Raw genomic sequence first — 24,685 nt, forward strand, 5'->3', positions numbered from 1 at the left:
GGGGAGAAGCAGGCTCCCTGTGGGGAGCCGGACAAGGGACTCGATCCCAGGACCCAGGATCACGACCCGAAGCAAAGGCAGATGCTCAACCACTGAGCCACCCAGGCGTCCCAATTATTTTTTTTCTTAGATGTGCATTAGAATTCACATCTGAGCCTGGAGGTTTTTTTGTTTTTTTTTTTAAGATTTTATTTGTTAACATAATCTCTACACTCAATGTGGGGCTTGAACCCACAACCACAAGATGAAGTGTCTCATTCATTCCACCAACTTGAGCCAGTCAGATGCCCTGAGACTGGAGTTTATTTGTGGAAGAATTTTTGATAAATTCAATTTCCTTAATTGGCTATGCAGATTTTATTTATGGTAGTTTTGGTTGTAATTTTCAAGACATCTGTCCATTTCACTTAAGTTGTTAAATTCTTTAGCAAAGAGTTATTTAGAAATTCCTTATTATCTTTTAAATATTTGTAGGATCCATAGTGATGTCCTCTCTTTAGTTGATATTAGCAATTTATGTTCTTTTTTAGTTATCAGTCTAGCTAGGAGCTTATCAATTAGTTGATCTTTTTCAAAGAACCAATTTTGGCGTTTGTTATTTTCTCTATTGTCTTAAATTTTGTTGATTTCTGTTTTAACTGCAAACTTTGTTGACAAAGCAATCTTTTGTAAAAAAAATTTTTAACGAGTTTTATTTATTTATTCATGACACAGAATGAGAGAGAGAGAGAGAGAGGGAGAGAGGCAGAAACACAGGCAGTGAGAGAAGCAGGCTTCCTGTGGGGAGCCTAAAGCAGAACTCAATCCCAGGACCTTAGGATCACGACCTGAGCCAAAGGCAGATGCTCAATCACTGAACCACCCAGGTGCCCCAGTAGAGCAATCTCTGTAAAAACATTATCAGACAATTTTATTTCCCTGCTGAAAACCTTGAAGCATTTCCCATGGCATTTAGGATAAAAGACAAAATGATTACCGTATCATGTAGAGCCCTCTGTGACTTGGCCTTTGTCTACTTCTCCAATACTGCTTGTGGCTACTCCTTCACTCACAGTGTTTCATTCACAGTAGACTTTTGACAATTCCCATGTCAAGCCAAGCTTTTTCTTGTCTGAAGCTCTTCTCTTCACCTGGGCCATTCTTCCCCCACAACCCTGCATGGCTATTTCCTTTTTATCCTTCATGTGTCAGTTTAAAGTATAGCATATCAAACTTTACCCTGACCATTCTAAAGTAGCTTTCTGGTCTTTACACCTGACAATTATTCTTTATCATGTAATCTACTTATTTAATAAGCGCTTTCCATAAATTATAATTTTTTATTAGTTTATGTTTGTAGACATGTTCAAATTTGACATTAGAATTCCATCTGGATAGGATACTACTGCATTGAAGTACAATGCATTACTAGCATTACGGCTAGTAGAGTAGGCTGTAGATTTAGACTGTCTGAATTTGAATCCTAGATCCACCACTTACTGTATGAATTTGAGCAAGTTTTTTGATCTCGTTGGACTTCCATTATTCCATCCGTAAAAAAAGGAATATTAAATAGTACCTATCCTATAGCTGTTGTAGAGCTTAAGCATCAAAAGTGCATAAAACAAACCATGAAACATAGTAAGTCCTCAGGAAATACACATGACAAATATATGTTGTCATTGATGTCTAGGGCCTCAGTGTCTTATTCAAAGAACAGCTGTGAGCAATTGTGTAAAGTGTTCAGTTCATTTCTATAAAACCAAATGAATGAATTTTTCAAATTGCTCTTCCCAGGGAATGTTTGTGCCTTATTTCTCTCTACTGAACATAATGTCTCCAAAAACAGAGACCACGCCATCTTTCTTTAGCAAACATCACTGAGTCCCTATTATGGTGCCAAACCCTGTGCTCCTGATAGGGAATATGAAGGCAGAGCTCTGCCCCTGTGAGAAACAATTGGGGCAACATAGGTAAACAGTTACCATAAAGTGTAGTACATACTCTACTAGAGAAATACCTGCTGTTAGATACTATTGGACATACAAATCAGACTTTAAGTACACAGCTAATAGCCCTCCCAAGGTAAGTTCTCCATAATGCTGACATAATGCCTGACACACAATGGGTGCTGAATAAATGGATGTTGAATATCCAGAGAGGTATTAGGGTAAGATACTATCATATATACCTTTCTAACTCCATACCCTTGAGAGCTCGGAGTGGTACTTCACTTACCAATCCCTAAGACCAGACCACTGTCCCATTTTAGAGATCAAAGGACTATTCCCACAAAGGGCAGGAACAGTAACAATGGAAATCAAAACAGAAAAAGTCAATCTTTGAGACGCCTGGGTGGCTCAGCGGTTTAGCGCCTGCCTTTGGCCCAAGGCGTGATCCTGGAGTCCCTGGATCAAGTCCCACATCAGGCTCCCTGTCTGGCGCCTGCTTCTCCCTCTGCCTATGTCTCTGTCTCTCTCTCTGTGTCTCTCATGAATAAATAAAATACTAAAAAAATAGTTGATCTTCATTGGAAGATAGCCTAGCAAGATACACTTTGGGTTATGAATCTGAAATAAATCAGATATAAATATAGTCATTATTTTAAATATTCTTCTGTTGTGACTACTTATGTTTAGCATTTGTACTTCAATAATGTGAAGTTTTTAAAAATAATGTGAATAGTTAAAAAAAAGAGAATGTCAAAATATAAATAAAATTTATTTATTTATTAAAGATTTTACTTATTTATTCATGAGATACACAGAAAGAGAGGCGAAGACACAGGCAGAAGGAGGAGAAGCAGGCTCCACACAAGGAGCCCGATGCGGGACTTGATCCTGGGAATCTAGGATCATGCCCTGAGCCAAAGGCAGACGCCCAACCACTGAGCCACCCAGGCGTCCCTAAAATTTATTTTTAATATCCTATGTATTCTATAACAGACATAGAATGTAAATTTTTATTTAAAAAAATATTTGCAGTTCTCTTTTATTGATAACATAACTGAGATACTTATTTTATACATTTAAATTATCTTGAGATTTGATAACAATATTTAGCTACAATGTAGCCCAGGAATGAAAATATACAAAATAGTTTTAAGAACACATATATTTCTACCTGTGGGTACACTTACAAATCATACAAAGATACATATTTATTTTAAAATAAAGACTTTGAAAATGAAACCAGTTCATCTAATTTTTACCAATGCATGACAAAAAATCTTTTATGCAGACAAAATCTGAAGCAGAAATAACACTTTCAACTTAGTTTTCTAATACATCAATTAGATGGTAACTAGACTTATTGTGGTGATTATATTGCAGTAAATACAAATATTGAATCATTACATTGTGCACCTGAAACTAATATATTGTTATATGTTAATTTTACCTCAATACAAAAATTATAAAGTTAGAGCAATTAAAATAGTTTGCATTGATCAAAAAAAAAATCACATCAATTCTACAAATCACTACTTCTGGACAGAATTATAATTGTTCCCTTCCCATTTCTGTCATGCTTACAATAAAAGATAAAAAGTGTTCTAAACACAATAAATGGAATTCTTATATTTTAAACTATTTTAATATGAAGAATAACAATTAAATCATGTTTTACGTTTCTACTTAAGTTTATATTGCACTAAAATTATTTTACATGGAAGAACTAGTCAATGTATCATGATAAAATACCTTAGAAACATTCTTTGACATTCACATCTATATTAATGGATATTTCACAGTCCATTTAAATTTCCTAGTGTATACCAAATGACCTAACAAAAACAAATCTATAATGCTAATCTGTTTTGAAAGCAAAGATATTCAGTATTTATTATTACTGCTTTTGAAGAATACATTGACTTTTAAAAACAAATTTAAGTCAGTCATAGTCCCTAGAAATAACAGTTGAGCAATACCTGAAAATTCTTCATTTATTGTTGAGTTTCTACAAGACTAATTTTTAAATACAACATTTATTTTATTTAAAAACAGAGAAAAACTGTCAGTCCTTCTATGCAGTGGAGCAGAGTTAAGAGAAGAGAGATAAGAATAATCTTCAATGCTGGCTTCTAAGCTACAGGTTTTTAAATTTATTTTTTTTTTATTTTAGTAATCTCTACACCCAAAGTGGGCTCAAAATTATGACCCCAAGATTAAGAGTTGCATGCTCCTCTGGGTGGGCCAGCCCGGTGGCCCCCTAAGCTATGTTTTATATGACTTAAAAATTCAGTTTTCATTATTCTACTGCAATATAACCAAGCCTATTTATTATAATAATAATAATAACCAATGTTAGAGTCTTTGAAATCATGATCATAAATAAAGCTTGGAATTAAAGCATGATAAAGCTAATAGCAAGCTCTTGAATCCCATTTTAAGTTTGTTCTACTTGCAAATAACACTTTAAAACAGTTTCAAATAACGTCACTGATTAGCCAGCATCAGCTTAGGAATTTTTTCAACGTTCTAAGGTATAACTTTTGGCATCAAAAAGCACAGTAAGCACTTTTGATTTGTGATGAATAAAAAAATCAAGTATTAAAATAGCAGTGGTTCCTGTGACAAGGCAAATATCCCCCTTCAAGTAATATTCTCCCTAAAATTAAAGTAACATTTTATTTCTCCCTCGGAGATTTTACTAAGGAAAAAAAAAATCATGATTTTCTTTAGTTGAGGTGAAAAAACTGCTTCATAAGTTCATATGTTGTAAAAGCTACTGCTTGAGAGGGAACACAGCGAATGTAATTAAGAGATAAACCACGATATAATCCTCTTCGAATTCCATGGTGTCCATAGACGTACTTCATAGTCTCCCACATGGTACTGAAAGACAATGGTTATATGATGACACCTTTATACCCACTCATGAAGAGACAATTTCAAAATCCGTAATAGCATTTTAAATTTTTTATAAAGGAGTTTTTTCTTTTAAAAGATTTTGAGACAGAGAGAGCACACATGCAGAAGCACATGAGCAAGGGGAGGAGCATAATGAGAAGCAGGCTCCCTCCTGAGCAAGGAGCCCTATGTAATCCTGGGACCCTGGAATCATGATCCAAAGGCAGATGCTTGACCAACTGAGCCACGAGGTGCCCCCATAATAGCATTTCTAAAAGAAGCCAAAATGCCATCTTGACTAGTTTTTGGAAGCAAAGTGTAAAAAAATAAGCTGAAAATTCACAATAAAGCAACACTTCATTCCAAGTACAAGCACTATGTACAGAATTGCCGGGCTTATTAATACATCTATTCTGTTTGGACTATGTCTGTAACATTCACTGACAACACTATTTCATAATAATATCTAGACTACTGGTAAGACCACAGTCCTATCTCCCTACTTACTTTATTTTATTTTATTATTTTTTTTTTGGTACCAGGAGTGGGGTTACTTTAAACATTACATTTCCTAAAGAAAATGATCAAAGACATAGAGAACTTACAGGCACTTTTCAAATTCTGGAAGAGCAGTTCCTAACTGCATTCGCCGACGAGTTACATCAAATGGGTAGCTAAAAGAAGAAAAAGGCAAAAGGACTTAAAAATGACTTTTAGTGTTCTATTCAACAATTATTGATTACAAAGTCCTATATATTATTTCCTTAGGAAAGAATGCATTTCTATGCCTTTATTGTCTAATCTAGGAGTATATAAGCACATGAATAAATCAACTAGCAATACAGAGATCTTGCTTTTGCTTATGTGAGTCCATTGGTTAGATGATTCTTCTCTCTCATCACTTCAATATAGAGTTCTTTTTTTTTTTTTTTTTTTTTTTTTTTTTTTAAATTTTTATTTATTTATGATAGTCACAGAGAGAGAGAGAGAGAGGCAGAGACACAGGCAGAGGGAGAAGCAGGCTCCATGCACCGGGAGCCTGATGTGGGATTCGATCCTGGGTCTCCAGGATCGCGCCCTGGGCCAAAGGCAGGCGCCAAACCGCTGCGCCACCCAGGGATCCCTCAATATAGAGTTCTATTCATTCCTCGGGGCCAAATTAAATGCCACTTTCTGAAGATTTAAACTGGATATTTTTCATTGTTGGAACCCTAAGACAGGGTTTCTCAACTTTGTCATTGACATTTTAGGTTAGGTAATACTTAGCTATGGGGGTCTATCCTGTGCACTGTGGGATGTTTAAGTGCATCCCTGGCCTCTACCTACTACATGCCAGTAGCATACCCTCAGCTTGACAGCCAATATTGTCTCCAGACATTAATAAATGTCCACTGGAAGCAAAATCACCCCTAGTTGAGAACTACTACTCTAAGAGTTATTCAGCAAGTCCCCCTGTATATAGTAGACCAACAAAAATGTTTCCTTATGGGCAAAAATAAACAATTACAGATACGGAATTTAGAAGATAGAAAATTCTATGTAAAAGAATTACCTGAAATGAAATACATAAAAGTAGCCTCTTTTTAGGAGTGTGACCCCAGGTGATTTTTTAAAATTCCTTTAATTTTGCTAATATTAACTACCTGTGTTAGGTTCTGTGCTAAACAATTTATGTAAATTATCTCATTCCATCTTCAAAACTGCATGAACTAGGTACTATTATCCCAACATTAAGAAAACTGAATCTTGGGATCCCTGGGTGGCGCAGCGGTTTGGCGCCTGCCTTTGGCCCAGGGCGCGATCCTGGAGACCCGGGATCGAATCCCACGTGGGGCTCCCGGTGCATGGAGCCTGCTTCTCCCTCTGCCTGTGTGTCTGCCTCTCTCTCTCTCTCTCTCTCTCTCTCTCTCTCTGTGTGACTATCATAAATAAATAAAAATTTATTAAAAAAAAAAAAAAACTGAATCTTGGGCAGCCCCGGTGGCGCAGCGGTTTGGTGCCGCCTGCAGCCTGGGGTGTGATCCTGGAGACCCGGGATCGAGTCCCACATCGGGCTCCCTGCGTGGAGCCTGCTTCTCCCTCTGTCTGTCTCTGCCCCTCTCTCTGTCTATGAATAAAAAAATAAAATCTTTAAAAAAAAAAAAAAGAAAGAAAGAAAACTGAATCTTGGGCAGCCCTGGTTTAGCGCCACCTTTGGCCGGGGGTGTGATCCTGGAGACCTGGGATCGAGTCCCATACCAGGCTTCCTGCATGGAGGCTGCTTCTCCCTCTGCCTGTGTCTCTGCCTCTCTCTCTCTCTCTCTCTCTCTCTGAGTCTGTCATGAATAAATAAGTAAAATCTTAAAAAAAAAAAAAAAAACCTTAAAAAAAAGAAAAAGAAAATTGAATCTTAGAGACATTCTCCAGTATCACAGAGCTACTTTCTACTTTCCTATTCAAAGATCTCCGTGGTAACTTAATATATACCTAAGTGATACACAACAAAAACAGTAAATACTTTTATATACATTTATATTTACAATGAAATGTTGTAATTAAAAAGAAACTACATTTTTTAACCAAACAGCTTAAGAAATAACATTACCAATCACTGAAGTGCCATATACATTTTAAAAGCATCTCCAGGAATTATTTTTTAATGAAGGTTGTAAGAGGAAGAAACTTTATGGGAATTAAGGGACAAAAACCTCAACCCGAAAGATTCAGTTTCAGAGAAAAGATATATGTGAGTACAAGGAATTGGATAGTAGAAAGGAGAGAATGTAAGAAGACCAGGTACAAGGAGTAGAACAAGGGAAATAACAATGGGAAAGAAAGAAAAAAGGCACTCTAGGCAGTATTCTACAGTAAAAAACAAGACAGAATGATAATTGAAAACGTACAATATGAAAATTGATTTCAAGGTATTTCCAGGGCTAGAAGGTTCATGGTTATAGTAACAAACAGTAAAGCTAGGAGCTGAGGATTGTCACCAGGAGAAAGACAAGTAATGTCTGAACTATGAAGTTGCACTGATGGCAGAAGTCCAAGTAGAAACATCCAAGAGCCTGCTACAGAAGTAATGGAGAGACAGTAATGGGAGACTTAAATAGAATTTGTTATCTGTGCAGAAGTGACCACTGAAACCGTAAAGATAGATGAACTATTCTAGATATTTATAGGAAGAGAAGAGGATTAAACACAGGCAAGGGCCTTAAAAAAAATCAGCATGGATAGGTAGGAAGAGGAGGACATGAATCAGCAGGACACCTGAAAACTGAAAAGCGAAGGCTGGGAAAGTTGATCGCCAAGAGAGGGTACTGTGACAAAAAACCCAGAATTAGAACAATTGCAAGGAAGCAAAAGGACTGAGAGGAAGTCTTTGGACCTGGTAAGAGTCAACAGGTATAGTATATAGCTTAAGAAAAGAAGTGTGAGAAAAAAGGCAGATCTTAAGAATCTAAATTAGAAGTGAGTAGCAAAGAAAGGCAGTAAAAGCAAGAAGAGAATCAGAACAGATGGAAAGTGATCATGTTTCTATAAATGTGCAAGGTTCCACAGCCAGGTTTTCATTTTTTTCCCCCCCGGAGGTCTCAGTCGGCTCTTAGCATCCACTCCATCATCTGGTTCCTAGAACTCAGATTGCGCAGTGGTCACGTCATCATCGACCGGGGCTCGCAGCTACCGGGCAGGGGCCTCCCCAACCGCGCCCGCCTCCCTGCCTCCCTGCCTCCCCGCCCCGGTCCCCAGCCCCACCTTACCCCACACGTTTTTGTTTTTTTTTTTCTTTTTTTTTCTTTTTTTATGATAGTCACAGAGAGAAAGAGAGGCAGAGACACAGGCAGAGGGAGAAGCAGGCTCCATGCACCGGGAGCCCGATGTGGGACTCGATCCTGGGTCTCCAGGATCGCGCCCTGGGCCAAAGGCAGGCGCTAAACCGCTGCGCCACCCAGGGATCCCTATTTTTTTTTTTTTTTTTTTTACCCACACGTTTTCATAATCCTCTCAGGCTCCAGGTCAGCTGTGCCAAGCGGAGCTCGATCATTTAAGGAAAATACCGCGAGCTCACAAGGGGGCTACATTGGGGACTTGGGGACTTCCCGCGCTTCCAACCCCCCCGACCACCACCCCTCACCCCCTACCGGGTCCTCCCGGCCCCTCTCCCCACAGCCAGGTTTTCAAAAATAAACCAATATACCTTTTCTTCTTTACCTTCAACCTAGTATGATTTGCTTCTACAGACAAGTACACTGAATCTCGTTTCACAAAGGCAATCCTTAATTGTAAAGTCCAATAAACACCTTATGTTTCAGTATTTATCTTACTTTGACTTTTCTTTTTCATTGGATACTCTTTTTTGTCTTTGTGACACTATTACTTCCTGTTTCTCAGGATACTCCTCAGTCACAGAAAGCTTTTCTTCATGTTCGTGAAAAGCTCCTGCAAGTGTTCCAGCCTCTTTTTATTTCATCTACTCAATCTCTCTTGGGCTGGGAAATTCTTGGAAGTCACCTTTCCAAATTAAAATATAGTAATACCTTTATCTATATTCCCACTACAACTTATATTAATATATAACTCCACTGTATTGCCACTGTCTTAATAAGAATATAGGCTTGTTGAGAAAATAACTTTGTTTTTCCTTTAGCATGTATCTCAAAGCCTAGTACACTGCCTGGCACAAAGGAGGCCTTCAAGATTTAGTGCCAGAAAGTGCCTCCTCTCCTTCACTCTCTCTCTCATTCTTTCTCTCTCTCTTTCACAAACACACACACACAAATGACTCAAATTTCAAAAACCCATAAAGGCAAATTCATAAGAAAATATGAAGACTATAATTAGTAATTCTTTATAGCTTACTTTTTTTTCTTTCATTAAAAAAAATTTTGTTTTAAAGATTTTATTTTTAACTAATCTCTACACCCAATATGGGGCTTGAACTTAAAACTCCAAGATCAAGAGTTGCAGACTCTACCAGCTGAGCCAGCCAGGTGGCCCTCTTTCTTTTATATGAATCCACAAAAATTTTGATAGGTTCAAACTAATCTGGTCAACATGGCATCTAATTATTTATAATATGCTTAAACTGCAGGTGCATCTGGAAAAATGTATTAGATTACTGCTTATATTTTGCAAGGGATCCTGTGTTTTAATAATTAGAAAAAATAAAATGATTTAACTGACACTGAAAATCAAGATTGAGAAATTGCAATTTGATTGAATTAAGTTGATGAAGAGACTTACGATATTGTCTGTGCTATTGCTCCAGCAACACCACCACAAAGTAAGTTTATGTGGGTTTTCAAAACTAAGACATTAGGATTGTCTGATGAAGGTCTGCCAAGAAGGGTAGGAGCATGGGAAAGCCCAACACTCTTTAAGGTACCAAAAGTAAAAAATGAAACACCTGAAAAACAAAATATAAATTCACCACAATGCTTTTAACATTACATGAACCATGAAAAGACACCATTCTTCATAATAAACAATTAACTCAAGAAACAAACTATACATTTCCTGATTTCTGATGTTTGGCTTAATCTAAAAGAAAAAGGTTTAATTAATGTTTATAAATAACCTAGAGATGACAAAATAACTACCTATAAAAATTATAGGCATGGTTTTCACACGCTAATATATGCTGTAGTTTACTGAATAAAGGCAGAGTTGGTTATAAATGCCATCTTATGTATTAATAGAATTAAGTAGTTTTCCAAGGTTTCGCATGAGTAAAAGTTAAATTCATGATTAATAATTACAAGTAAATATGACAACTTATATTTACAATAATGATCATGATAAGATAAAGGTGAAAACTTCAGAAGTGACAAAGAAATTTTTTTTTAACTCAGTGTCTAATTTTGTCTCGAATGAAGAGTTGTTACCATGAGAGAAATGTTCATATTGGATCACGAAATCCAATATGAATTAGTGAAATCTAGTAAATATTAAATTATCAATAATACACACTTGGCGTGTGCTGAACATTTACATGATTTTTATTTTTTTATTTTTTAAATTTTATTTATTTATGATAGTCACAGAGAGAGAGAGAGAGAGAGAGAGAGAGAGGCAGAGACACAGGCAGAGGGAGAAGCAGGCTCCATGCACCGGGAGCCCGATGTGGGATTCGATCCTGGGTCTCCAGGATCGCGCCCTAGGCCAAAGGCAGGTGCCAAACCGCTGCGCCACCTAGAGATCCCATACATGATTTTATAATAGACCCATTAAAGTCTTACTTTCACAAAATCAAGAATAGAATTCAAGGAATCCTATCAACTATACTCAAGGTAACTTGATACCTATTAAATTTTAAAATATATTTAAAATATGCTCTATACTTTTTTTTTTTAATCATAGTCACAGAGAGAGAGAGAGAGGCAGAGACAGAAGCAGGCTCCATGCACCGGGAGCCCGATGTGGGATTCGATCCCGGGTCTCCAGGATTGCGCCCTGGGCCAAAGGCAGGCGCCAAACCGCTGCGCCACCCAGGGATCCCAAAATATGCTCTATACTTAACAAGAAACAAGCACTAACAAAAATTCAGTCGAGGAGAATACCTCAATATATGCATTTATTCTTTATACAAAATTCTTATATAATATAGTATTTGAATTGATGGCATACAATTATAGAATATTCATATACTTTTATATTTGGGAAATCTATTTAAAAGACTTAATCTAGGGCAGCATGGGTGACTCAGTGGTTTAGTGCCATCTTCAGCTCAGGTGCCAGCTTCAGATCAGACTGATCCTGGAGGCCTGGGATGGAGTCCCACATTAGGCTCCTTCTCTAATGGAGCCTGCTTCTCCCTCTTTTGTGTCTCTGCCTCTCTCTCTCTCTCTGTGTCTCGCATGAATAAATAAATAAAATCTTTAAAAAACAAAAAATAAAAGGCAATCTAAAATTTGAAAAAGCTCACAGTGAGGAAATACATAGCAAATTAAATGTAAGTTGGAAAAATCAGAAATACCTAAATGTGGAATAATATTCAGTGAAATATGATACAACTAATAAAAATGACATTTGTGAAGAGTATTCAAATATATGAAAAATGTTTGAGAAATGGAGAAATAAAATTATATATATACTATAATTAGGTTAAAATCTATTTTAAAAACAAAAAACTTAGAGAAGAAAATAGAGCAAAAAAATTATAGAGTTCTGCTTCCAACATAATGGCAATCTAGGTATTCTGAATGACTTTGTCATTGCTATTGTTGTTGCAAAAAAGGATGAGAAGGAGAACCCGAGGACTACAGCCTTCCAACAACATAAGCTGGAGCCCACTTGGGAGTTGTAGGCCCATGAGAGTGGTGAAGTGACTCTATATAATGAAGCCAAGAGCCACAAAGCTATTGAGATGGATCATGCCACTGGGTCTGCAGAAGATGGAATCGCTGGGTCTGAAACTCAGAGATTATGATCAAGTAATGGGGTCATAATTAAAGGCCACCAACCATAGGACGGAGCAAAATAAATTTACATATTTATAAAAGAATGGTAAGGGAAGGGTTCAGAAAAATAAGGCAGAAATATTTTAAAACATGAAAAGAAAAGCCATAGGTAGAAATCAAATAGCAAAGGATAGAAAGTACAAATGTATGAAAAATCACAACTATTAGGTGGGTAAATTGACAATTAAAGATTTTACAGACCAGATTTTTAAAAATAACCACTTACATAATGGTTGCAAAAGAAATACTTAAAACATAAAGACATGAAAAAGTAGAAAATGAAAGGATGAAAAAAGATATACTAGGCAAATATTAACTTGGATATGTCCAAAAACTAATCATGAGTTAAGGGGAGGAGGTGGGAATTTGAACAATGATAATATACTAGATGATACTGAGAATTTTTTTTAAAAGTTCATAATGGTGTGTGATTATGCTTTAAAAAAAGAGCATAGAGAGCTGAATCCTGAAATACTATGGATGAAATAAAATGACTTTAAAACAATATGGGATAAAAGGAGAGTTTTTAGGGGCATAGATGAAACAAGACTGGTCTTGATTTGATCATTGTTGAAGGTAGGTGCTAGGTGAATGGTGGCTCTTTTATTGTCTACTTTTGAATATGTTTGAAAATTTCCACATTTTAAGTAAAAACAGTAAAATAATAAACTCATGTAATGCAGCTAAAGCAGGATTTGGGGGGTAGGGTGAGGCGAAGGCCTACATTAGGAAAAAAAAACCCAAAGGTTGAAAATGAATGAAGCAAGCATCCAACTGAAGAATAAAACTGAGGAAGGAGATAAGAAATGAACAAGAATCAATGAAATGGAAAATAAAGGTAGACTAGAGAAGAAAACAAAAAAAAAACTGATTCTTTGCAAAATATAATAACTGATAAATAAAGATGAAAAAAGGGACACAATAGAGCAGATGTAAAAAACTTTGAAAAATAAGGGAAATCTTTTGCCAAAAAATTGAAAACTAATACCAAAGGGTCAAGTTGAAAATGGTGAAGAAAGGTATGAACTACCAAAAATGGTTCACAAAAGAGAAAAACCTGAATGGTCCTACACGGAATCCCTGGGTGGCTCAGCTGTTTAGTGCCTGCCCTCGGCCCTGGGTGTGATCCTGGAGTCCCGGGATCGAGTCCCGCCATCAGGCTCCCTGCATGGAGCCTACTTCTCCCTCTACCTGTGTCTCTGCCTCTCGCTCTCTGTGTCTCTCATGAATAAATAAAATCCTTAAAAAATAATAAAATTTAAAAATAAAAATCATCCACAATGAAAACTTTCAAGAAACAGATAATTCTAATGTTTTTAGAGATTATTTCTGAACATGGAAAATGAGAAAATACTCTTCAACTCATTTATGAGATCTATATAACCTTGATTCCCAAACCACACAAGGATATTACAAAAAAAGAAAATTACAAGCTAATCTCATTTAGGAATACAGATGTAAAACTTCTTTAAAAAATTAGCAAACTTGATTCAATGCGATATAAAAAGGTCGTTATGTCATAACCAATTTGGGTTGATCTTAGAACATCTATTAATTTCAATTGTATTAACAGATTAAGGGAGAAAACTATATGATCACCTCTATATATGCAGGAAAGGGTGTCTGATAAAATTCAACACCAATTCAGATAAAAATTCTTACCAAAACTTCCTTAATGCCATACATGAACATTATGCTAAGTGAAGAAGTATTACAAACAGTCCCTTTAAAATCATTAAGGAGCCAAAATGCCCAGTATCATCACTTCTATTCACTGCTGCACCGTAGGTCCTTAGCTATTACAGTAGCTAAGATAAACATAAATAAATAAGGAAATAAGGATTAGAACGGAAATAGAAAAATGATATTATTTGTACAGAATATGAATTCCCCACACAGAAACCCCGAAGCATCTACAAGTAACATGGGGGCTGACTATAATTAATCAACAAGTAGGATAATGACTAGCTATAAGATGATATAAAATTAAATCAAGCAATAGACTGAAAATGTAATTTTCCAAAAGACACAAAAGAGCTTATATGGTATCTATAAATATGCCTAACAAAAATGTCCAAGATCTGTAAAAACTTCATTCAAAATCCTAATGGGGGGCAGCCCTGGTGGCGCAGCGGTTTAGCGCCGCCTGCAGCCCAGGGTGTGATCCTGGAGACCCGGGATCGAGTCCCACATCGGGTTCCCTGCATGGAGCCTGCTTCTCCCTCTGCCTGTGTCTCTGCCTCTCTCTGTATCTCTGTGTCTCTATGAATAAATAAATAAAAATACTAAAAAAAAATCCTAATGGGGTTTTTGTGCAAAATCAAAAACGTGCATGGAATAGAGTATTTATAGTTCTTACATTCCTTAAAAAAAAAAAAAAGGCATAAGGTAAAGGGACTTGTCCACCAAATATAAAGACTTGTAAAACTGTACTCAATTAGTATTTTTAGAAGTAGCACTATAGGTCACTGGGGAAAGGAGGGACTATTTAATAAATGGTGTTGGGTCAAATGTTTATCCTTAAGGAGGGAAAAACCAAATCCAGATGGAATAGGGGTTTGATACAAAATGCTAAAATTTAAAAAATCATTCTTAGGAAAAACTAAAGATTCTGCCAAATTTCAAAATACCTGCATATGGAGCCATTCCTAATATGGTGGGCATCAGGCCTCTGTAAAATCCAAGGAAACCGCCCTCCTTTTGAATGAAGAAAAATTAGAAGTGAGATTAAGATTACATTGTGCTTATCATTATTAACATCAAAAAGCAAAAGCATATGTTACAAGAGAAAAAAAATTACTCTGGGACCCATCCTGAAACATAGATGTATCATAATCATTAATCATTAATATCATCCATAAATAAAAGTTTAAATAACATTCAAAATATTTTTCTAAATATAAAAGGACACATTAAAGGGGCACCTGCTGGCTCAGCAGAGCTTAAGACTTAAGACTCTTGATCTTGTAGTCAAGAGTTCAAGTCCCATGTTGGGCACAGAGCTTATATTAAAAAATAAAACAAGATAGATGAGAAAAGTAAATGTGAAATACCTTTGCATAAATTGTTTTGAATGCATGAATAATTCCTGTATAAGTGTGTTCCCCTTTCACCTGGAAAGCTAGGCGTACTCTCACCATATCAAGAGGGTAAGTACAGATAACTGCAGTCATACCTGAAAAAAAAGTAGAAACTTAAATGTGAAAGAATATGCATATATATATATATACACATATATATATATATACTACTAATGTATAAGTATACTATACATACTAATATATATAGTATACTATATATATACTACTAATATATATATACTACTAATGATAGAAAATATATAAATATATAAATATATATTTCCTATCATTAGTAGTGCTCTCAAATTATAGCAATGATGAAAATCTAATGAAATAAAAAATGATATTACTAATAGAATTATATCATAATACCACCAGCTGAAAAACAACCTTGTAAGCAAAGGGTCAGTTTGTAAAATATTTCCAAGTTCTTCCCACTGTGAAGTTATGTTATTAATACCAAAATAGTACAGTATAGGTGGATCATGAGTATTTTTTAAATTCTATTTCTTGTCTATTTCCAGGTAGGATACCAGAAAGGAAAAACTATCTCCTAGCACTAGGCAAGATATTTGACTTTTTACTTATTACCTCTAATCTTAAAATGAAGAGATGCTTTACCTACCAAAGGGATTCTTATAAAAATAAAATAAAGGCATTTTTCTAAACTTCAAAGCATGATCATTATTTTCTTTTTAGTGTTTTGGTAAATTTGTTGTTGATGAAACATAATAAAAATATAAATGCTCATAGTCATAGAAAAAATTTGTTTTAGGAATAAAAATTTGATAAGCAAATTTAGTATTAAGTTCTAGATTTTCATCAATATAATAATTTTCAAATTGCATAAACTATCCAACTGAGCTATTTTTAATTAAATCATCTATCTTTAAAAGAAGTTTTACTTTTTAAAATTTTTATTTTATTTTAATTTCAGGATAGTTAACATACAGTGCTAAATTAGATTCAGGTGTATAGAGATTCAACAATTCTATACATTACTCAGTGCTCATCAAGATAAATATACTCCTAATCCCCTTTACCTGCTTCACCCACATCCCCCCCATTTACCTCCACTAAAGCCATCTTTTGCTCCCCATAGTGGACTCTGGTTTTGTGGGGTTTTTTTTGGTGGTTTTTTATTCTGGTTTCTTTTATTCTCCCTCTTTGTTCATTTGTTTTGTTTCCTAAATTCCACATATAAGTGAAATCATTTGGTATTTTTCTCTCTCATTTTGCTTACCATTATATTCTCTAGCTCCATCTATGCTGTTTCAAATGGCAAGATTTTTTTTTTTTAACAGTTTAATAATATTCCTGTGTGTATCCCTCACATCTTCTTTATCCACTTGGGCTGCTTCCATAATTTGGCTATTCTAAATAATGCTGCAATAAACATAGGTGTGCATACATTTTTTGGAATTAAAGTTTTAGGGATTCAACATGTATTCCTTGTATTGTATTCCTTGGGTAAATATGCAGTAGTTGAATTACTGGATCAAATGATAATTTTATTTTTAACTTCCATACGGTCTTCCACAATGACTGGTTTGCATTCCCACCAACAGTGCACAAGGGTACCATTCTCTCCACATTCTTGCCAATACTTGTTTCTTGAGTTTATTTTAGCCATTCTTTTTTTAAAATTAAGATTTTATTTGAGAGATGGAGTGAGAGTAAGCGTGAGACAGAGAACACGAGTGTGGTGAGAGGCAAAGGGAGGAGCAGACTCTGTGCCAAGCAGGGGGCATGACTTGGGGCTCAATGCCAGGATTCCAGGATCATGACCTGAGCAGAAGGCAGAAGCTTAACTGACTGAGCCACCCAGGTGCCCCTGTTTTTTACTTTTGTTGGTAGTTTCCTTCACTGTACAGAGATTTTTATTTATTATTATTTTTTAAAATTTATTTGAGAGAGCATGAACAGGGGAAGGGGCAGAGGGACAAGCAGACTCTCCACTGAGTGGGGACATGGGGTTTGATCCCAGGACCCTGAGATGATGACTTGAGCTAAAGTCAGACACTTAACTGAGCCACCCATGTGCCCCAATTTATTTATTTTCTTAAATTTTATTTTTAAGTAATCTCCACACCCAACGTGGGGCTCAAACACACAATCTTTTTTTTTTTTTTTTTTTTTTTTTCAAACACACAATCTTGAGATCAAGTATTGCACACTGAGCCAGCCAGGAGCCCCAGAACCTTTTTGTTTTGATGTAGCAAAAATCTATTTTTGTAAAATAGACTTCCTTACTTCTCAAAAGAAATATATGCTCAGTGTAGAAAAATTAGAAAAAAATAGATAATAAAAAATTTAACATACACATATTTATCCACCATTAACAAGCACCTAAATATATAACATCCCAAACCTTTATACATGTACATTTACACACATGCTTAAAACTTATAATAATGTAATAATACGTGCTTAAAACTTATAATAATGTAATTCTGGGGCAGCTGGCTGGCTCAGTCAGTACAGCATTCAACTCTTGATCTTAGGGTCATAAGTTCCAGCCCCACAATAGGTGTAGAGATTACTACAAAATAAAAAATAAATTTAAAAAGTATAATTCTATTTTGTAGTCAATTTTTTCTACTGTACATTACGTTGTGAACATCTTCCCATGTGAGAGATACATTACCTGGATGTAACTTAATTTATTAAAACAATCACCTTAGACTTTTAGGTGATTTTAGGCTAATCTAATTTGCCATATGCTCCATTATTTGCTATACGATACTATAATTGCAAGAAATGCTTTTGTGAATGACCTTTTATTTTTTTATTTTATTTTATTTTTTTGTGAATGACCTTTTAGATAAATATTTTTGTGCATCATTTCCATTATAGATAAATTCCTAAAACAGAATTATTAGGGCAAAGAATAAAGTTTTTTTCTTTTCTTTTCTTTTCTTTTTTTTAAGATTTTATTTATTTATTCTTGAGAGACACAGAGAAAGAGAGGCAGAAGAGACACAGGCAGAGGGAGAAGCAGGCTCCACTCCATGCAGGGAGCCCGACGTGGGGCTTGATCCCCGGTCCCCAGGACCACACCCTGGGCCGAAGGCAGCGCTAAACCGCTGAGCCACCCAGGCTGCCCAAGAATAAAGCTTTTAATAGAAATTGTCTTCCAGAAAGATTGTACCAATTTGTTTTTTTGTTTGTTTGTTTTTTTATGATAGTCACACAGAGAGAGAGAAAGAGGCAGAGACATAGGCAGAGGGAGTAGCAGGCTCCATGCACTGGGAGCCTGACGTGGGATTCGATCCCGGGCCTCCAGGATCGCGCCCTGGGCCAAAGGCAGGCGCCAAACCACTGCGCCACCCAGGGATCCCCAGATTGTACCAATTTGTAATAAATGTCAGCCATTAGAATAAGTCCTATTTTCCTGACTTCTCAGAAGTATTAGATAATTATTAGATAATTAGAATATTCAATTATTGGATAATTTTCCCAGCATTTGATTGACAGAAGAGCATTCTCTCTTATTTTGGCTTCTTATATGACTCCCCCCTCCCCTTTTTTGGTGGTTTTGTAACTTTATTTGACATTCAGTTGTCAGTTCTCATTCACATTGATTGTATAGATTTTTGAAAGTGGTGCTAGATTTTTAAAGTGGTGCCAGAATTTTCAAAGTGGTTATCTATATAGTATATAGGTAACCAACAAATATATAGCTTCTTTGATAAATCTTTATCCTCATTATGTTTTCTGAACCACCTCACTGGATACAGAATGAGGGACATTCCTAATTCTTTTGGCCTACATAGTTTTGTTGAGTTTAATGTTAATGTGCACATCTGGAGTTTTCATCTCATTCAGGGCAAATTTTGGGATTTCTCTAAGTAGATGAGGCACATGCTCTTGAAGCCCACTCCATAGATATATTTGTGAATGGTAAGGGTGTGTTTCCTGGTCACTACCTTGTGGTCAAGAGAACAGCCTTCTTTTCACCACCCTTCTTTTGCAGAGCCATTCTGGGCTCAGGTTGGAAAGGAAGAGTGCAAGGTATTGTCATGACTTCCTTTTTCTATGTAGGCTTATTTTTTAGTTTATTTTTTTCTTATGTAGGCTTTTTTAAAAAAAAGATTTTATTTATCTGACAGCATGCATAAGCAGGTGGAGCAGCAGGTAGAGGGAGAGAGAGAAGCAGGCTCCCTGCTGAGCAGAGAGCCCAACATGGGGCTCAATCCCAGGACCCTGGGATCATGACCCGTGCTGAAGGGAGACACTTAACTGACTGAGCCACCCAGGTGCCCCAAGATTTCATTTTTTTTAAACATTTATTTGAGAGAGTGTGTATGCATGTGACTGGAGGGAGGGGGCAGAGGGAGAGAATCCCCAAGCAGACTCCCTACTGAGCACTCAATCCCACCACCCGTGAGATCACTACCTGAGCCAAAACTAAGTGCTGGACACTCAACCAACCAAGCCACCCAGATGTCCCTAAGATTTTAAGTAATTTCTACACCCAGTGTGGGGCTCAAACTCACACCCTGAGATGAAGAGTCACATGCTTCACCAAATGAGTCAACCAGATGCCTATGTAGACTTGTAATACTACCTTATATTTTTTAAATATTTTTTTAATAAAGATTTATTTGACAGAGAGAGCAAGAGAGCACAAGCAGAGGGAGCAGCAGAAATAGAGGGACAAGCAGACTCCTCAATGCAGGGAGCCTGATGCAGGCCCAGGGCTCAAGCCCAGAACCCTGGGATCATGACCCAAGTCGAAGCTAGACACTTATTGGACTAAGCTACTCAGGTGCCCCAATACTACCTTTTAAACATGATAAATTTATCTTTTTCTTAGTCTTAACAAATAAAAATAAAATTTTTGTGCCACAACTTTGACTCAAAATAGCAAACAAGTAATATAAAAGTGGCAATTTAAAGTGATTACCAGGAAAAAATAAAAAATAAAAAAATAAAGTGATTACCAGGGACTTAGGTCATGATCCCAGAGTCCTGGGATTGAGCCCCGCATAGGACTCCCTGCTCAGTGGGGAGTCTGCTTCTCCCTCTCCCTCTGCCCCTCTCCTCTGCTCATACTCTCTCTCCCTCAAATAAGTAAATAAGATCTTAAAATAATTAATTTTTTTGAAAGGTGATTTCCATTCTAGGAGCTCCTGGGTGGCTCAGTTGGTTAAGCAAAACTCACTCTTGATTTATGCTCAGGTCATAATCTCAGGGTTGTGAAATCAAGCCCCAAGTCAGGCTCCATTCTGGGCCTGGAGTCTGCTTAAGATTTTCTCTCTCCCTCTCCCATACTTGTGCATGCATACTCTCTCCCTGTCTCACTCTCTCAAAAAAAAAGAAAGTAAAGGGAAAAAAGTTATTTCCATTCTCTTGGCCTAATTTAACTTTTTGGTCTAAAAAGTTTTTTTAGGGCAGCCCCAGTGGCCCAGCAGTTTAGCGCTGCCTTTGGCCCACGGTATGATCTTGGAGACTCAGGATCGAGTCCCACGTCGGGCTCCCTGCATAGAGCCTGCTTCTCCCTCTGCCTGTGTCTCTGCCCCTCTCTCTCTCTGTGTCTCTCTCATGAGTAAATAAAAATCTTTAAACAAAACATTCGATTAGTAATTTCTTTTTTTTTTAAGATTTTATTTATTTATTCATGAGAGACACAGAGACAGAGAGAGAGGCAGAGACACAGGTAGAGGGAGAAGCAGGCTCTATGCAGGGAGCCTAATGTGGGACTTGATCCCAGGTCTCCAGGATCACACCTGGGGCTGAAGGCGGCACTAAACCGCTGAGCTACCTGGGCTGCCCTGATGAGTATTTCTAAACTTAATTTTTTATTTCAGAAATTCCATCATCTAGTGACTAGAACTGTCAATTCCCCACTGCAGCCAGTTTGTGAGCTCTTTACCTGTGCTATTTGTTTTCAATCTATTCATTTTTTAACTATTTAACATATTTATATTTAACTTATCGGTATTCAAATCAGCCATGTATGGCAGGCAAGGCAGTAATTTTCTAACTGGCTTCTTTTAAGATAAATCTTAACTAATACAGTACAAAATTCCTGAGGCAAGATTTGGCAATAAATTACATTTATATTACAGCAAATACCTTATTATCCAGATATTTATAAAACTAACATGTTTTGCAAGTTGGCTTAATTTTTTTTTACAGCTTGTGGTAAAGACTTTGCAAGGGAATTTTTGGAAAATAAAATTAGGAGATATTATCCATAAAATAGTTTCATCTTTATTGGAATATTTCATATTAAGAAGTGTAACAAAAGAATCAAAAGGCTGACCATTTTAAGGCTTGATTGTGCTGACACAACACAACTTGATTAATATTCAGATTTTGCTAGGATTTTCCCAATTCATCACTATCCATTTTTACAAAAGCTATTAATTTTTACAACTTCTTTTTTTCTCTTCCCTAACTTGCATCACTTTGGTCTTGCCTCTTCCACTTGCTCTCTCTCACTCCATTTATTTCTTCTTTCCTTCTAGTTGTCTTACTGGCTTCAGGTGGCTTAACATGAAATGATTGTGACTTAAAGTAGCAAATGATAAAATGGTAGAAAATGAGTATACTTAGAAATTTATAAATGTAAAGGGGGCATTAGCTTAAAAGTTGCAAGACAGAAAGTGGCAGGACCATGAGTCAGACTGAGGAATTGGCATAACCTAATTATATATCAGAAAATGGTAAAAAAAATAATGCCAATGGTTACTAGAATGCTAAATTTGTGATCTAGTTTTGCAATTTTTTAGCCAGTTTATTTTACCATGTTTTTATGGATTTCCTTTTTTTTTTTTTTTTTAATGATAATCACACAGAGAGAGAGAGAGGGGGGCAGAGACACAGGCAGAGGGAGAAGCAGGCTCCATGCAGGGAGCCCGATGTGGGATTCGATCCCAGGTCTCCGGGATCGTGCCCTGGGCCAAAGGCAGGCGCCAAACTGCTGCGCCACCCAGGGATCCCTATGGATTTCTTTTAAATTAAAAAAAAATCAATCAGGGATCCCTGGGTGGCGCAGTGGTTTGGCGCCTGCCTTTGGCCCAGGGCACGATTCTGGAGACCCGGGATCGAATCCCACATCGGGCTCCCGGTGCATGGAGCCTGCTTCTCCCTCTGCCTGTGTCTCTGCCTCTCTCTCTCTAACTATCATAAATAAATAAAAATTAAAAAAAAAATTAAAAAAAAAATCAATCAAATCTTCCTAAAGGAAAAAACATGTTAACATTTGTTAAAATGAAACAAGTTTAAGGCAAAAAAGAAAAGAAGGATGCCTGGGTGGCTCAGTGGTTGATCATCTGCCTTTGACTCAGGGCATGATCCCGGAGTCTCACAATTGAGTCATGCATCCGGCTTCCTACATGGAGCCTGCTTCTCCCTATGCCTATGTCTCTGCCTCTCCCTCTCTGTGTCTCATGAATAAATAAATAAAATCTTAAAAAAAATAAAAATAAAAAAGAAAGAAACCACAGGCCCAAAATGGAGTCACTTGTGCTAAGCCCATGTCACCAAATCAAGTCTTAATACTTAACCTAAATGCAGTTTCAACCTTCTCCAGGAATTTGCCCCACTCTTTCTTTATCTCTTCCCTCTTCTGGCTATAAAAGCTTTCCATTTTGCATAGCTCCCCAGATCTCCTTTCTACTTGCTAGATGGGATGCTGCATAATGCATGAATTGTTGAAAAAGCCAATCTGATTCTCAAATTTTTACAGTTGAATTGGTTTTTTTTTTTTTTTGAGATTTTATTCATGAGATACACAGAGAGAGAATGAGAGAGAGAGAGAGAGAGGGGCAAGGACACAGGCAGAGGGAGAAGCAGGCTCCATGCACTGGGAGCCTGACGTGGGATTCGATCCCGGGTCTCCAGGATCGTGCCCTGGGCCAAAGGCAGGCGCCAAACCGCTGCGCCACCCAGGGATCCGTTTTTTAAAGATTTTATTTATTCATTTGAGAGAGAGAAAACAAGAGAGAGGAGAGAGGCACAGAGAGAGAAGCAGATTCCCCACTGAGCCAAGAGCCCTACATGGCACTCAGTCCCAGGACCTAGAGATCATGACCTGAGCCAAAGGCAAATCCTGAAAACAACTTAATGATTTCTTTTTTTTTTTTTTTTTAAGATTTTATTTATTTATTTATTCGGGAGAGAGCACAAGCAGTAGGGAGAGGGAGAAGCAGGCTCCCTGCTGAACCAGAAGCCCAACGTGAGACTTGATACAAGGACCCTAGTATCCAGACCTGAGCTGAAGGCAGATGCTTAACCGGCTAAGCCACCTAGGACTCCCAACAACTTCATGATTTCAATGTAATATTAAACCCTGAGGGCAGCCCCAGTGGCGCAGCAGTTTGGCGCTGCCTGTAGCCTGGGTGTGATCCTGGAGACCCAGGATCGAGTCCCACATCTGGCTCCCTGCATGGAGCCTGCTTCCCCCTCTGCCTGTGTCTCTGCCTCTCTCTCCGTGTCTATGAATAAATAAGTAAAAACTTTAAAAATAAATAAATAAATAAATAAATAAATAAATAAACAAACAAACAAACAAACCCTGGAATGTAGGCAGAGAATTTTTAATAATTACACACTCTTAAATCTTGAAAACTAATTAGTGACTTTAAATGTTTACTTATTTTTAGAACAAGGAGGTAAGAAATACCCTTCACTCTAAGTATTAAACTATGAACCCCTCTACAGGGCTAGATGTAGACTTCTACAAACCTTAACAAAAAAGATTATGATATCTTGCATTGTTCAAACTAAAAATACTATTACACTGTAAAATAAGTTTGAGGATATCCAACTACGTTCTGATTTTCCTCACAATGACTGCATCAATCCTTTTTCAAAATAATGCTGGGAAAAAAAAATAAAATAAAATAAAATAAATAAAAATAAAAAAAAAAAATAATGCTGGGGACTTAAGCATGGGTGTAGTCTACCTGTAAGTAATCTAGCACCAGCATTATTTTCTTGGGGTTGAACTTTTCTCATTTCAGTAATTTATTATTTTTAAAGTATTTGGATTTGACTTATGATCAAAACTGATCAAATGGTCAAAAGAACTTATGAGTATGGACTCTAGATTGAGCCTGAGTTCAAATTAGACTCTACCACTAACTAGCTGTGTGACCTTGAGCAAGTTACCTAACCTGGGTGTCAGCTTCAAAATCTGTAAAACGGACACCACAATAAGTCATTACCCAAATTAGGTTTTATGAAGCTTAAATGAGTTAATATATGTAAATAAAGGCTTAAAATAATTCCCAACATATACAAAATATTATATCTAAATGTTAAAAAAAAATGTTAGCTATTATTCTCCCAGTCTTTTTCAAGTTATTCATTTTTTGACCCTTTC

General features: G+C 36.7%; 1 protein-coding gene and 1 non-coding gene across 4 annotated transcripts in view; both read right to left on the reverse strand.

Moving 5' to 3' along the window:
* Positions 1-2,693: 2,693 nt before the first annotated feature.
* The window catches only part of SLC25A16 (solute carrier family 25 member 16), a 44,323-nt gene continuing 22,331 nt past the window's right edge, over positions 2,694-24,685 (reverse strand). For 2 of the 3 annotated variants that reach the window (XM_025434688.3, XM_025434689.3), the window contains 5 exons: positions 15,322-15,443; positions 14,899-14,965; positions 10,053-10,215; positions 5,435-5,503; positions 2,694-4,814 (listed from right to left, as the gene is read on the reverse strand). In XM_025434688.3, coding sequence (XP_025290473.1) covers positions 4,658-4,814; positions 5,435-5,503; positions 10,053-10,215; positions 14,899-14,965; positions 15,322-15,443 — 578 coding nt within the window. In that variant the 3' untranslated portion in view covers positions 2,694-4,657. Of the gene's footprint in view, positions 4,843-5,434; positions 5,504-10,052; positions 10,216-14,898; positions 14,966-15,321; positions 15,444-24,685 lie in introns of all 3 variants that reach the window. The other variant, XM_025434690.3, reaches the window with a different exon arrangement.
* LOC112652044 (small Cajal body-specific RNA 18) lies at positions 8,397-8,479 on the reverse strand. The gene has a single exon (XR_003131211.1). It is a non-coding gene; the product is annotated as a small Cajal body-specific RNA 18 (non-coding RNA).

Source organism: Canis lupus, chromosome 4 (genome assembly GCF_003254725.2).
Source record: "Canis lupus dingo isolate Sandy chromosome 4, ASM325472v2, whole genome shotgun sequence".
In the NCBI taxonomy this organism is placed as follows: Eukaryota; Metazoa; Chordata; class Mammalia; order Carnivora; family Canidae; genus Canis; species Canis lupus.